This window comes from Epinephelus lanceolatus, chromosome 20 (genome assembly GCF_041903045.1).
Source record: "Epinephelus lanceolatus isolate andai-2023 chromosome 20, ASM4190304v1, whole genome shotgun sequence".
NCBI lineage: Eukaryota > Metazoa > Chordata > Actinopteri > Perciformes > Serranidae > Epinephelus > Epinephelus lanceolatus.
The window spans coordinates 7,171,677-7,188,054 of record NC_135753.1 but is presented as its reverse complement, the minus strand read 5'-3'; the positions used below and the strand labels follow the sequence as shown (position 1 = coordinate 7,188,054).

The following is a 16,378-nucleotide window of genomic DNA, read 5'->3' as shown; positions in this document are numbered from 1 at the left end:
TTATCATTAGCAAAGATAAATCGGCCTTTTCTTAAAAAACAAAACAAAAACAAAAACAAAACAAAAACAAGCCATTCGATTAACAGTAGCCATTAATCCTCCTGCAATTGTGGGAGCTAGCTAACCTACTCTAAATCACTGTGCCTTCCACATGTATGTTTAACATTAAAACATGATGTGTAAATGTATGAATCTGTCAATAATTATAATATTTACAGCTTAGTGTTGGGTGCACCATAAAAAAGGTTAATACATGGCATTTTTAAGCCGCCCTATATGTCATTGTCAGCCCAGTTTAAAATGCAATGACATTCTATACCACATATGTAGTAGGGGGTCCATGCTCTGTCTCTCTTTCACCTAACTGGTCCTTCATTGGCCTGAAAAATGCTGAAGACACCTGCTCTACACAGTATTGTGGGTTTCAACACTATTGCCTGTGGTTATTGAAATGTAGATAGACAACTCATGTACCCTGCAGAGGAAACAAGACTCAGACCACGAATGTGTGCGCAAAATTTAGTGGCAAACCATCTAATATTCGTTAAGATATTTCAATTACAAACCAAAAATGTCAACCTGTTGATGGTGCTAGAAGAAAACTCAAGTCAACAGGATGCATCATCAGGGAAACTTGAATATCTGCAGCAAAACTGAGGTAATCCATTTAAAGTTGACATGGTTTTACTTATTTTTATTTAGAATCTATTTGATATCTTTTATATTTTACTCCTACTTTCAACTTCTGCACTATTTTACATTTTACTTCCTGGGCCTCCTTTACTTCTTACTGTTTTTTATTTTTGTTTTTGTTTTTTGCATATGATAGCAGTATTGTTGGAGGGAGCCTGAGAACAAGAATACAAGAATTTCATTTCCAACGACTGCTTTACTGTAACTGTTGAGCACTTGAATTTCATTCTGAACCACAAATTCAGTTCAATTAAATTTTATTTATAAATCCCAAAATCACAAATCACAGTTTGCCTCAGAGGGATTCACAGTATACAACATCCCTCTGTCCCTCTGGACCCTCACAGTGGACCTCACCTCATGGTGGCGCCAGAGTAAAAGTCAAAGGATCAGAGGTCAATGACAGCTGGCATGGCTGAAAGATCTCAGAAGGTTAACAGAGGAAGACATATTCTGTAAATTCAGGCATATGCCTGCATGGGTGGTTGGAGGTGACAGAAGAGGCACATAGGTTAAAAAAAAGAAGGGGTAAAACTGAAAACAAAATGGTAACATTTAATAACAAAGTCAGACAACAAGATTTCAAGTTCAAAATAGAAAAAATCAATCCAATATAATCCAGTAAAAAAAAAGTAATAATGTCCATGACAACAGTATCATTCTCCAACATTCTGATCCATCAATCTTCTCTTCTTTGCTCCAACATGATGGATGATTATTTAACACAACGGAAAACATGAATATGAATCTATATTGTGAGGTTTGATTTTAAATAGACTTTAAGTGTTTAGACTGGAAGGGCACCCAGGATGATTTAGAAACAGGATTATTATCCATCAAATACACAGTTGTGCTAAAATAATAAAAATACACACACAAGTAACCCAAAATATTACACCTGAATATTTTCACAAATGTTTCTGTTATTTTCTGTTGACATGTATAAAAGTAAGTTGTACATAACAGTGATGGAGAGTCAATGAGTACATTTAGCCTGTTTAAGTACTTTGAAATTTTGAGGTATTTTATATTTTATGTTACTTTACATGCACTTCTACTCCTACTGTACTTTTTACCTCTCTGCATTTATTTGACAGATGTGTTTGTTGCTTCTTACTTTCAGATTAGGATTTTTCCTCAAAAACAACATTTAAATGATTAAAACATAAAATGAATTGCAAAAGATTAAAGCATCGTAGCATACAGGAAGGCCTATTTTCCTTGATGAATGAGCACATAAGGAACTTGTCATTACATTTCCAGTAAATGGTGATTTTTCACCAGTTATAGTTTATGGTTTGGTTGAGGCTGACTGTGTTGATTCTCCTGAGTCAAAATACAGCATACAGAAGGAGAAGTTAAACTGCATGCATCACTTGTTCATTTAGCTTCAGATCAGCCCAAGATGTTCACAGAGGAAGAGGTCAGCCTCACAGAGGAACTCAATCATCTCTGAGCTGGCAGCTTCACCTTTCTTCCTCACTGTGTCGATAACAAAACGAGCTTTATCTCTGTTGTTCTGCATCACGTCCGCTGACTCCCTCTCAGAGTCGCTTATCACCTTTTTCTCCAGCAGTTTGTCCAGCAGACTTTTGAGAACAGGTCCTGATATCCCATCAATGAAGCTGCTCCGTATGGCAAACAGCTTCTCATTAGGAGGGAGATTCAGAGCGCTCTGCCCACAGGACCTTCTTACTCCAGGGGATGAAAGACAAACTCGTCTTTCCCAGACACTGTGGGAGCTGTTGGCGTTTCTCAAAAACAGCTTAATGTGTTTCATGATCTTTTCTAGGCTCACCTGGAATGATGGGAAGTAGTTGTCATAGTTGTCGCAGTCAAACTCTGCTTCTGTTGGTTGAACTAGAACTGAGTCGTCTTCAGGACAAGTGGACAGAGTGTATTCCTGCTTTGGACGCAATTTACAGTGTGGGGATGTCTCTATGTAGCTCTCATCTCCAACTAACTTCTTCCTGGTGCACAGCACATCCCGGAGCACGACGTTCTTTGGTAGCAGCAACACACTGAGGAGGGATTCAGGATCAGGATCAACTGGGGGCCTGTAGAACAGCAGAACCAGCACTCGGACCGGGTAAGGTGGTGAGTCTTCATCCTTGACGTTACCGAAAGCAGAAAACCCTGTGATGTTTATAATAACATGAGTTTCTGTTATCTTGTGAGGGCTGATAAACTCAATGCCCTCATCGTTCACATGAGCAACTGACAAGAAATCACATCCACCTGTGGAGCGGATCTCACAGTGTGGGAGATGAAGCTGACACACAGACTGCTGCAGACAGTTGATGTCAAACAGGGGTCCTGCAGGCTTCTTGTGATGCTGGGCCAGTAGCCTCCTGTTCCAAGGGACAATCCTGTAAACCACGTCCCCTTCTCCCTCCATGTGAAACACCAGGCCTGTCACACTGCACTGGTACAGGCCTGGGCAGGAGCACTGGAACCTGTAGGTTTCATCGTATTCATCAGCAGTCATTTCAGGTGTAAACTCCTCAAAGCTGTTTGTTAACAGCATGTCAGGTAAGCTTTCAGCTCGTGTTAAGCTCTTGCTCTTTGCAGACGTTATCTGACTCAGTGAAGGCAGGCTGTGAGAACGAGGCAGGCAGCTGGAGTCTCTCCTTCTCCTAAAGCATTCTGGGGATTGTAGGAGGTGAGAATGGGCTGGCAGGGTGTTTGTGACAGAGTAGTTCACAGCTGTAACAGGTGCATCCATGTCCATTAGGGCATCACTGTCACCTACTGGTTCACTCTCAGACTGCATGGATGAAAGCTCACATGCAACTTGAGTTCTGCTTCCTGCAGTACAGACAGGTGAATCATGGAGGACTGTGGGTGTGTCCTGTGGACATGGAGGGGCAGCAACAGCTGGGGTCTGAGAGCAGGTAAGCAGGACAGGATAACCTGGGTTATCATATCTGGGGTCATCATCATGTGTGTCTTTTTTGTTTGGGAGATGTAAGTAAGGGTCTGATAAAGGGGGAGAACGTATACGAGCATGTCTATATTTACGAGTTTCCCGGTCAGCACCGCCAAACCAGAGGGAACCAGATGACTCATCCCATTCCTTTTCTCTGTCATAGACTACAGCAGAGTCTGAATCATCATCATCACTGATGGAAAGTTGAAGAATGGAAGGACCAGCTGTTGCATTCAGCTCCATTTCCCTGGTATTGTCCTGATTGAGTCCTGCAGAGGAGCCATGTTTTTTCACTCCTGTTTCTCTGAGTGTACCAGAGGGAGGTTGATCTAACATACGGTCGAAGGGATCTGTGGTAGAAGTCATATGCAGGGAATCTGTCTTGTGTTTTTTCTTACTTCTGAAGCTGGGGGCGCTGGAGGTTCTCTTCTGTGATTTCTGAATCAAAGAAGACCGTTGGGATGGGGGAAAGTGAAGTTGTACAAAGTTTGTGAGGGATCCTGAAAATGAAAAACCCGAAAGACCTTTTACAACTCCGCGATGAGGGCGAGGTGGCACATAGTCTGTATCAGACTGATCATAGTCTGTGTCAGACCCACAAGACATGTCAAGTTCCTCATAGTCTGGCTGAGGAATAGGGCGAGGGCGAGTGTCAACAGAGGAAGAGTGAGAACTATCTCCACAAATCCTGGACAGAGCTCTCCTGATACTTCTTGCTGCCCTGCTGAAACACGATTCTTCTCTTTCTGGTCTTTCATGTTTCACAGACGACGCCATTTTGCTGCATTCACAAGTGTCACAATCAGAGTCAGTGGAGCTGAACAAGCAACAGAAGCCAGGGGATCACCGAGCTCTTTCCTCCCCGTGTTTTCTATCTCGTTTTGACTCCTTTCTTCAGCCCCAGATGAACTTCACTTTTTATTTTATTTTATTTACTTATTTTTCTCTGAGAGTTTTTAAATTTGCTTTAACCCTCCTGCAGTTGGCTCCTTTGTGTTTCTCCTGCTCCCATTGTCTGAAATGAAATGATAAAAATTAAATCCCCCACAAATATTTCAGAATATTAAAATCCAAAATAACTTTGCTTAGGCTACTAGTAGCCAGTAAATGAAGAGAGAGCTACTAATCCATCTTCAAGGTTCATAAAATGAACTAGCTCTCAAATTGTATCTTTATAATAAGAAAATCAGACATGAACTTGCGTCAAGCAGGAAATATGACATTCTTTTTCTCTGAAACACACAGTGGAGCTTTTACCCAAGTTCTGTAGCCTACTTAAGTACAATTTTGAAGTACTTGTACTTTAATATTTATGCAACTTTCTACTTCACTATATTTGTACTTTTTACTTTGCCAGATCTACATAATAACTTAAATGACTTCTTCTTTCATCTTGCCGATTTAGATTATTAATACAAAATGTAAATCCATGATGAATTGTATTTAAACATTTTGAATTTGCTGCACTTTTACGTGCTGCAACATTAAAGTAATACACACATTAATGCTTCACTTATGATCCAGTAAGATAGTTAATATAATTCTGAAATGGACCATCCTGCATGATGCAGCCAGCCTGACAGTAAGTTCAGTACACACTGGTAAATGTAAAAAGACAAGAGGAGCCTTCATAGCGGATGTGGAACAAGTTACTACTACTACTATATAGAAAAAGGAAATGAATTTGGGTCACAGAGGGTTAAAAATCATTCACCAGGAAGTCAACAGAAACAAATGTTAAAAAAAAGAAAAAAGCTGAATAATTTACTTATTCATTTTCACTGATCTACCGATTTAACAGTAACGGTGGAAGAAGTAGGCTGCACACTTATTTAACAGTAGCACATTGTAAAAACATTCTGTTACAAGTCAAAGTCAAAATTTTATTTCATTAAATGTACTGTATATAACTATTGGCATTAAAGTATACTTAAAGTAAGTTAAAGTGTTCATGCAGAATTGCCCATTTCAGAATCATTTAGATAATATTATTGAATCATAATTATTAATGCATTAATGTACATGACAGCTGATAAAGGTTGAGCTAATTTATATACTTTATCTGCTGGGTAGCTTGTGAATTTGCCCCAGAGATCAATATAGTGTGACTATGATTTTACATCATAATTAATTTATTAATTATATTTTGTATTATTAAATATGCAGAAAAAATATATTTATCTTACCTTTTGCTGACACTCTGCCTCGTGTGGCTTTGCTTCCTGAAAAGACTGCTCAACCCCCAGACAAATACCAAACCCACCTCAGCCCCTGATTTTATTGGACAGAGACATAGCTGGTGACATTATGAAAAGAAAAATATTAAAATATATTTAAAGGGGTAGTGTCAGGTCAAGGTCAATGTCAAGGTCAAATTTATTTATATAGCACATTTAAAACAACCGAGGTTTGCCAAAGTGCTGTACAATCTAGAAAGCACTAAAGTATTAAAATACAACTATAGAAATAGAAAAATACAGTATTAGAGCACACAGTACATAGAAATTTTAAGAGTAACAATAGAAAACAAAATAAAGTGCACAATAGGCACAAAATTCAATAAAAACAGTCCATACATCGGCAATGTTCGGCTCAACATGCATCAAATGCTAACGAGAAGAGATGGGTCTTCAGCAACAACTTAAATATCTCAAGAGTCTGGGCAGATCTAATATACAATGGTAAGCTGTTCCACAATTTTGGAGCAGCCACCGCGAAGGCTCGGTCGCCTTTAGTTTTGAGCCTAGATATCGGGACATCTAGAAGCAACTCATTTGATGACCTCAGTGCTCTAGCTGGTGTGTGAACATGGATGAGTTCAACTAAGTACTGGGGGGCCAGACCATTCAATATCTTAAAAACAAACATCAAAATCTTAAAATCAATCCTGCAGCGGACAGGAAACCAATGCAAAGAGGCCAGAAGCGGTGTGACGTGGTCACGTTTTTTCGTGCTGGTCAAAAGGCGAGCAGCAGCATTTTGCACTAGCTGCAGACGCCGCAAAGAACGTTTATCTAAGCCCACATACAGAGAGTTGCAGTAATCAAGCCTAGACGTAATGAAGGCATGGATAACTCTCTCCAAGTCTTTGGGTGAAAGATAGGGCTTTACTTTGGTGAGCAGGCGAAGCTGAAAGAAAGCACCTTTGACCACAGAACCAATTTGCCTGTCAAACTTAAAAGCACTATCAAAAGTGACACCAAGGCTTTTAATAAAAGAACAGTTTTTGGAAGCCAGGGGGCCCAGAGCACCAACAGAGTCATTTACACATTCCGGATATCCAAATACAATAACCTCAGTCTTATTATCATTTAGATTCAGGAAATTTAGGCCCATCCAAGTTTTTGTCTCATTAAGACAAGCTAACAGAGGCTGCAGAGAGTCCTTACATTTTAATTTTAAAGGAAGGTACACTTGGACATCATCTGCAAAGCAATGAAAAGAAACATTATGCTTACGGAGAATGGAACTTAGGGGCAGCATATATAAAGAAAACAATAAAGGGCCCAAAATGGAGTCTTGGGGGACCCCACAGGTAAGAGGGGCCACATTTGAGGAGAATTCACCCAGATGGACAGAGAAACTCCAGTCGGTTAGGTACGACTGTAGCAACTTGAGGGCAGCACCTTTAATGCCTACACAGTGATCTAGGCATGATAAGAGGGTCCTATGATCAACAGTATCAAAGGCAGCCGTCAAATCTAAGGTCACCAGGATAGCGGCACATCCTGAGTCCACAGTTAAGACAAGATCATTAAAACACTCTTAAAAGAGCAGTTTCAGTACTGTGACCAGACCTAAAACCAGATTGAAACTTCTCATAGATATCATTTTATACTAAAAATAATTGCAACTGTACAGCAATTACTTTCTCTAACACTTTGGACAGGAAGGGTAATTTGGAGATGGGCCTGAAGTTGGAGAGAACAGAGGGGTCCAGGCTGGGCTTTTTAATGAGTGGCTGCACTATAGCATGTTTAAAAGGGGCAGGAAAACACCCTGAACTAAAACAGTTATGAATCAGAACAAGAATGAAAGATCCAGCTGAATCAAAAACCTCTTTAAAAAGGTGCGAGGGAATACTGTCTGAGAGGCAGTTTGTGGGCCGCATCCCACGAACTATATCTGACAGAGAGGACAGTGATATAGGCTCAAACTGGTCAAAAACAGCTGGGGACATGGGAGGGTCAGAGGGATCAGGCTCAGCAAGACAAGGTACAGAATGAAGAGCAGAGATTTTCTCGACAAAAAAGTTGAGGAAATCATTACAGAGAGCAGGAGTTGGAACAATGGGAGCAGTATCGCGTGGGTTAACAAGAGAATCTAAAACATTAAACAGAACCTTTGGTTTAGCAATGTTGTTTGAGACAAGGTGCGAGATGTAAGCGGTTTTAGCAGCTTTCACTGCTTTCTGATACTCCAATAAGCACTCCCGTAGAATCCCAACGGAGACATGCAACTTGTCCTTCTTCCACCTTCTCTCAGCACGCCTACAAGAGCGTCTGAGAGCACGTATAGAGTCATTTATCCATGGTTCAGAAATTGCCTTAGGGCGTTTGATGCTTAAGGGAGCGATGGCGTCCAAGATGCTAGTGCATGTGGAGTTACAAAGAGCAACAAGCTCTTGAGCACTAAGGGCACCATACCCCTCCACAGTAGAATGCATATAACTATTAAAAGCTGTAGAAAATTGCAACGTAGTGCTGGAATTTGTAGCATGAAAACAGCGTGCAGGTGGACGAGCAGCGACAACAGAGCAGGGGACAGTAGCAGAAAATATAACAGGAAAGTGATCAGAAATACAAGCACTATTACAAATTTCACTGACACAGATAGACAAACCATGAGACAGCACTAGGTCAAGTGTATGCCCCTTATCATGCGTCGGGCCAGAGACCCACTGTGTGAGATTAAAGGAGTCGATCAGTGACAAGAAGTCTTTGACCAGAGAACTGGTTTCGCAGCACACATGAACTTTCAGGTCACCGGAAATTAAGAAGTGATCAAAATCCACCATAATTCCAGACAGAAAGTTTTCAAAATCCTGAATAAAATTCTTATTGTATTTGGGTGGACGATATACCACCGCACACAGCAAGGGAGGAGAGGAATTCAGTTTAAAAAGCTGCAGCTCAAAGCTGGAGTAAGTGACAGATGGTATCTGCTGACAGTGAAAGCTGGATCTGAAAATACAGGCTAGCCCTCCACCCTTGCCGGTGGTCCGAGGGGAGCTGAGAAATGTACAGTCAGGAGGGAGAAGTTCTGAAAACGGTGTGGACTCACCAGTATGCAGCCAGGTTTCCGTCACGAACATAAAATCCAATTTACGGGAGGTGAAAAAGTCATTCAGCAAGAAGGTCTTGTTTGCTAGGGATCTAGTATTGATCAAGGCCATCCTCAAGGTAACGTTAGGAGTCATGCTGGTCGAGCCACGTCTTAGCGGGCGAAGGTTTGTGTGGACAACGCCGCCTCTGGGCACACGCAGCTGCCCAAGAAGATACACCGACATCAGGCCACACTGGGCAGGGGCCGCCAACATCCATGGGAGACAGCGAGCGGAAGCGGCGTTGTCGTCCGGCCTGTAGAAGCAGAGCTCAATGGCGAAGTAGCAGGAGCAGCATCCATCGGCGTGCCAAGCGGCATCGTCAGGCCAGGAACAGCAGCACCGGGAGGGCTGGGAATGACAATCCGTAACCACGGTCCTCTGAGCTGTATTGAGCGTCTGACGGCAGAAGAGTAGCAAAAGCCACCACGAAGGAGGCGAGGATCAGCCACACAGGACAGCGACAGATAGGCCTTGACTTTCACCAATACACCACCGCGCTTACCCCGTCTTCTCCGCCGTTTTTTGCGGGGAGGGGCGCAAGGTGAGCGGCGCAGGTAAGATGGAATATCTGCCAGCAAAGGAGGGAGGCTTGCAGTCGGGTCTCTCAATTCATGCTTTAACAGCATTAGCGACGCGTCAGAGACTCGAATGTTGAGAAGAGCTTGCCGATCATAAGCAAATAGAGCCGAGACATCCCAGCAGCAGACACATAGGAACAGTGCAATAACAAACAATAAACTGAGTAGACGCGACCGACGGCCTGCCAAACATATACTGGCGCCATCTTGGAGATCTCCGTTACGTACTGAGTCAGGGGCAACAGTATGCCACAGAGGGTTAATAAGGGTGTGAAAATGTATGAAAAATTGTTAAGACATTCGTAAGAGAAGACCTCAGCTGTGCTAAGAAGGTGATAATGATCAAATTAGCAATCGAGAAAAACTGTAATAAACAGAGCAATTTCAGTTGGGTCCTTGCAGCAGTTAGTACTCAGTCCCTAAATATAGAAATTCCTATTATAATGCTTCAAAATTGTGTATTGAGTAGTATTGACCATTTCACGGTGTAGCCTATTTCTATCTATAGGTCTGGGGGGGAAAAAATCACATCACAGCATTCTGTTATTGTTTCTACTGTTACTGTAATATCCGGTCCACTGTCTGCATTTGTTCCTCTACTTCATGTGAACCTGAGGTACTGTTCTCACACCTATTGCCACACTTCTCAACTATTTTCTTGGGATCAGACTTGCAGCAATAAAAAAACCCCCACAAAGCTCATTCAGATCTTTCCCCCGAGTAAACAGGTTAGCTGTTTATGAGGGGCCGTTTTCAGAAATATTATTCTAATATATGTACTTCTCTTCTCATGTACAGTCATGAAATGAAACTCCTTCACGTGCTGTATTGAAAACCAGACACACACATACAAGACAGGCCTTTACATACACAACAGCTCTCATAAAAACCAGTTTGTGTGAGAGTGTTTCAGTTGTGTATATAGATAGTTCACTTGTATTAGTGTGTGGTTTTCTGTACAGTATGTGAATGAGTTTGGTTTCATATGTATGTGAAAGGAAAACTACATGTATATGCATTCTGAAAAATGCCTCACAGGTGTCAGTTTTGCTTTGATGGGAAAAAGACACTGGAGTAGGCATGGGCACTTGGGCCCTTTCAATTATCATCCTGTTTTTCTGCTCCTACATTTTTCCACTGATGTTTTTCATCTGGTGTTGCTCTGCTTTCTAAGTCTGTGAGGCTTGCTGTGGGTATTTCAGGTATGGTGTGTCTATGCTCAGTATCTGGATGTGGTTAGGGCTTCTGTGCCTTTCCACAGCCTACGCAGAAAGCCCAAAGCTGAAAACACACCGGCGCTGCTAGCGTGTCATGTGATGTGCTTCAAGTGGTGCCCCTAGCACACAAAAAGTTAACTATAAACGCTAAGCCTATTTGATAGGCCTCTGCTCAAAAATTGCATACCCATAATGAAATGAGTATATCTCTGCAACCACAAGGTCTGTTTGAATACTTTTGTAATTAATTTTTGTAATAATTTTGTAATGGTAAAGGGAACACATGTGAGATTTGTTAAGATGTGTAAATATCAGTATATGTGTTATATGTGAAGAGTAAATGAAGATGGCACACAGCACAAATGAAACATTTTGAGGTTCGCCTAAAAAAAAAGTAGCATTTTCAGGATGAGTATCCCTTTGGAATGATGCAGCTGCAGCTCTAAACCTCTATCAAATCATAGTTCAATATGTGAACATTAACTCTGCAAAGGCTGATTCTGATAAAGTGAAGCGGAACAATATAAGAGAGGTTTTAGTACAGAAACTTAAGGCGAGCTCTCCAAAATTGCACCATGTTTGCATGTGATTTTTGTCATGTACAATCCTGTATCTTTCATTTTTTGTATTTGTACATCACCAATGGTGTTTAGTATACACATACAACTGTCCGTTTCGTTTTTTTTTCATTTCGCACTCCAAATTGACCAATATACACCTACTACATTTGAAACCGAGCCACATATCTCCGTGACGGTTAGGCCGATTTGAGTGACTGACACCTCGTTTGATTCGTTAGAGACAATAGAATGACGCTATACCCACCAAAATGAGATTGACAGCACTGTAAGCCAATCAGAGTCAGCAGAACGCCATTGTGGGGGAGATGTCGGCTTCAATGTCTGGTCAATGTTATGTTTATCCCCGGAACCTGAAGGCAGTCATGTTCACCCGGATTCATTTGAATGCAGCACAACATGTCGGTCTAACATACTGTGTTTTACGCAGAATTCACTTTTCACGGCAAAAACAACAAAGGTAAGAGAAATTTTACAACAATAGTTCGGCCAAACGATTGCTGATGCTTTGGTGTAGCGTGCTTTGAAGGAATTGTGTGGAAACAGTGGAGTCTCAGCTTTCATTTGAGATGAATTTCGTGTGTTTGGCATAATGTGGCGTCAAGTTAGAGCCCGAAATATACCAAGTGGATCGGTATATCAGTGCTGTATGGAGTTTGATTTGTTGTTATTTATTTAGTTGTTGTTTTAGCTGTGTTTGGGGCATGTAAAAGTTTAAACAGCCTTGTAGCCCAGGTTCTACTGTTTAATTTGATGTGCAACATCACTCTATTCTTCGTGATCAGTGGATTGTTTCACACTGTGTTTGCAAAGTTGCTCTCAAAGTCGCCCAATTGGGGGACTTTAAGGTTTAACAGGTAAAGTTCATTCATTCATTCATTCATTCATCTTCTAACCGCTTCATCCTCTTGAGGGTCGCAGGGGGGCTGGAGCCTATCCCAGCTGACATCGGGCGAGAGGCAGGGTACACCCTGGACAGGTCGGCATACTATCGCAGGGCTGACACATAGAGACAAACAACCATTCACACTCACATTCACACCTACGGACAATTTAGAGTTATCAATTAACCTAGTCCCCAATCTGCATGTCTTTGGACTGTGGGAGGAAGCTGGAGTGCCCAGAGAGAACCACCACACCACCGTGCCGCCCACAGGTAAAGTTATTACTACTTTTACTGAAAGATCTGTACTTCCTCTACCTCTGCATTAGCTTAAAATCAAGTGTGACAGCCACTAATTAAACTGGATTTCTCACCTGAAGAATCAATCTCCAGAGCTATGTAACCAACCAGTTCAAAGTATTGGCATTTCATAATGTAGCCTATTTCTATTCAGGCCTGAGAGAAAAAAATCACACCCCAGCATTCTACCGATCTTGTCTGATACGTACACAGTTAGTGTGTCTGCTTTCGGTCCACTGTCCACAAAATGCAGACAGTAAACAAAATGTAGCTACAGTATGTTTAGTAGTTTTTTTGTACGTGTTTTAATGCAAGCAGCAATGAAAAACAACTGCTTGTAATTATAAAAACAGATAACTGTAAAGTTTGTGTTCTACATTAATGCAGAACAAAGGCAGAAGCTGAGATAGGCAGTAGACATGTCCGTGTCATTGATATTCCAGACATCTTTGATGATGAGACTGAATCATCAATTAAAGTAAAGCATGTGACAAAGTGCATAGAGCTCTGTAAGGAGGAGCCTTGGGTTTCTTTACTTGTCATACAGGTCAGCCGATAGACAAACGGTGAAAGAAATATACTGAAAAAGTGAAAAAAACAAAAACAAAAAAAAAGCTTTTGGCAGCAAAGTTCGAGACGAAACAGTTATCCTGTTTACTCATGGAGAGAATCTGAAGCGTAGTGAGATGAGCCTTGAGCATTTTTTTAAAATTCCTGTGAGTCTGATCTCAAGAAAATAGTTGAGAAGTGTGGCAGAGGGTGTGTTCTTTTTGACAACAAGAACTCAGGTACAGATCAAGTGAAGACCTAATGTATAGAGTGGACACTGTATTAAAAAAGTCACCAGAAAGAATGATAAATGTGCATATAACCATGAGTGTGGATACCCAACCCTGAACCCAACAGGACCAGTTGGGACCCAGTGGGTCCAGTTGGGTGTAAAAATAGATAAAATTGATTTCATTGATCAGCTTCGGACATATGTGGCCCGAGTGGCTCTCTGGTACGTATAAAGTGTTATAAAGATCTGGTATTTTTTTCCTTGTTCCATAGGCTGTACTATGAAATGATTCAATACCTTAAACTGGTTGTACAGTTATCAAATCAAGCGGAAGAGCTAATAAATTATTTTCCTTCTGTACACTGCATTTTGACTCTGGAGGATCAACACTTTAAGCTTTTTGCTTCTTCCCTCTCCTTTTCGAATATGTAAAATTGATTGCTTTATGCCTAATGTTTGCTTCAAATATGAGAGCATGTGTATGCGTCTTATTTAAATTTTGTTGTATATTTTGGTATTGACTAATATTCTGTGCTTAATGTCGATTTTCTGTACATATTCGAAATAAATACTTCAATCAATCAATCAATCAATCAAACACTCAACCACACAGTAAACTATAACTGGTAAAATATCACCATCTACTGGACGTTTTATGGTATGTTCCTCAAATGCTCATTTATCAAGCAAAGAGGCCTTCATGTTTAATGCACTGCTTTAATATTTTGCAATTAATTTTATTTTATAATCGATTACATCATAAGTTGTTTTTTAAGTCAAATACTTAAATGGTACATTGAAACTAAGACCTGTTTGCCAGACCCAAAATGAAACAATATGCCATTAATTATAGAAATCTATAGCAAAAAAAGATGAGTTTTGTGTTTGGATATAAAACTTCAACAGAATCTGACTGATCTCTATACAGAGGTTATTTAGGCCTGCTGACTTCTTTTTTACTCTGGGGACAGACAGTGCGAGCAGCGGCGGTTCTAGCCTAAATGTTGCCTGGGCAACACCCCCCTATGGCGCCCCCCATTCGGCCCATATCAGGATCCAGTAGCGGATCCTGATATGGGCTGTTACACACTGTCCATCACAATAACTACGTCAGGTAACAAACTGCGTCGGACCTGGGGCGGTTTGGTCAGGAAAATGCGCCCGAGCCACGCTCAAGTGTGCTCACCTTTAAGTGCGTGCACGTGTCTGTGTGTTTGTGTGTATGTGTGCCTGCCAGGCACACATGCACACATCTGCCTGGCCTAAAAACAAAACATTACAATATCCAGGTTGTACTGGATTATTATAATGTTTTGTCTCCAGGCAGCTTAGGACCTAAAGCAGAATGGGATGTATTGTAGGTATATGAATGGAAACGGGGTGGAGGGACCTGACTGCCACCTGGAAAATACGCCCATGTTCAAAGAAGAACTCACAAAAATGGTGCTATTTTCCATACATGCCCTAAATAAGGCAAACCCATCTCCATCATGGTTTTCTGGTTTTGTAAAACAGTGTCAATCTATAACAAATTATACACTTATTCTACATAAGCCATTCTAAAAAACTATAATTTACCAATAAAAAACTATCAAGTTAAACTAACAATTTCCTACTTTCTTTTGTAGATTGTCTTATACAGATATGTAATGATAATTTCTGTGTAATATGTGTGTTAATGTGTCCAATATCAAGTATCTGCAAGTGGATGTAACGTAAAAGCGGCAGTAAGACACACTGTTGCTAAAATATATATTCACCTAAAACTGTGTTTGTGTGTGTGCTTCATATAACTTACTGGCGGAATAGGGGCCCCTCATAATAGCGTGCACTGGGGCCCATTGTAACTACCTTATGCCACTGATGGAAACACACTGACAACCTGCAAGAAAACATAATATTTCTGCTGGCGCACTGGTGGAAGTGGAGCAGTGTGGATGAATGAAAAATGAAAACAATAAACAGTTTTCGGTTGGTAACGCGAATTGTAATCTGTAATAGTAATGTCACCTGAAAGCTTGTCGGTAACGAGTTATATTATTTCAGTAGGCTAATGCTAAAACATATATTACTGTAACCACCCACACTGTTTGTACACATTTGTCACTTTAAATACCATGTTACCTGACTTTCTGGTCTTACACTGTGACTCTTTTCTCCTAAAATTACTAATTAATCTTGTAATATTTTGACTTTATTCTTGTAGATTTATTAATTTATTCTTGTAGATTTACAACTTTAGTCTTAAAAATCTAAGATTTTTTTGCACTTTCTTTAACATGGCTCTAATCCTCCTTCAAGAATCTGGGTGAAACAAAGACAAGAGTAAGAATATTTGCATCTCCCTCAGATTAAAAAAAAAAACAAAAAATGTGGTTTTAGTTTTGTTAGTTAGGTTGAAAAAATAAAAAATAAAAATCAATGGTGCTATGACAAATCTACCAATTTTCATTTCACTACCTTGTCTGTGTATAGAACAGCACTTCAGTTTAACTATCCACACCAGCCCTCTTAACATCCCTGACTTTTAAAAGCATTTAGATAAGATATACTTTAATATATATTAATTAATCAAAGACACTGACAAAGAAAGCACACAAAATTTGGTCAGTACTTGTCCAATTCAAGTGTAGAACACTCTAATTCCCAAATGTACATTGGAGGAGCTTAGTATGTCAAATGTCCAGTAGATGGTAATATTTCACCAGTTTTACTTTACTGTTTGGTTGAGGCTGACTGTGTCATAATACAGCATACAGAAGAATAAAAAAGTACAAGGGGAGAGACACACACATTTTTTTGTTTCAATTTTTTTTAAACCAGATTTTGTCTAAATGTAAAATTTTCGTTAGTAGTGATACTGAATATTGAACCATGATGTTATAGATTTCCTGCATTTTAAACTTTTGAACTTTAAGTTATTCTGGTGAAACAAGGCCGCTCCATCACAGCCTTTAGGATGACATTTCACTCATGTGTTCTTAATCTATACATGTACCTGTTTATCATATTATCATAGGTGAAGCCCTGAGAAGTGTAAGTATTTAAGTCAGCATGTCTGACAGAATTTGTGACACCACAAAGACACTGAAA

At 40.4% G+C, this 16,378-nt stretch overlaps 1 protein-coding gene across 1 annotated transcript; it reads right to left on the bottom strand.

Moving 5' to 3' along the window:
* Positions 1-855: 855 nt before the first annotated feature.
* On the bottom strand, positions 856-4,632 carry LOC144458875 (uncharacterized). Its single transcript, XM_078162614.1, has one exon. The coding sequence runs from the start codon at positions 4,397-4,399 to the stop codon at positions 2,084-2,086; it is 2,316 nt and encodes a 771-aa protein (XP_078018740.1). The 5' UTR covers positions 4,400-4,632; the 3' UTR covers positions 856-2,083.
* Positions 4,633-16,378: the final 11,746 nt, after the last annotated feature.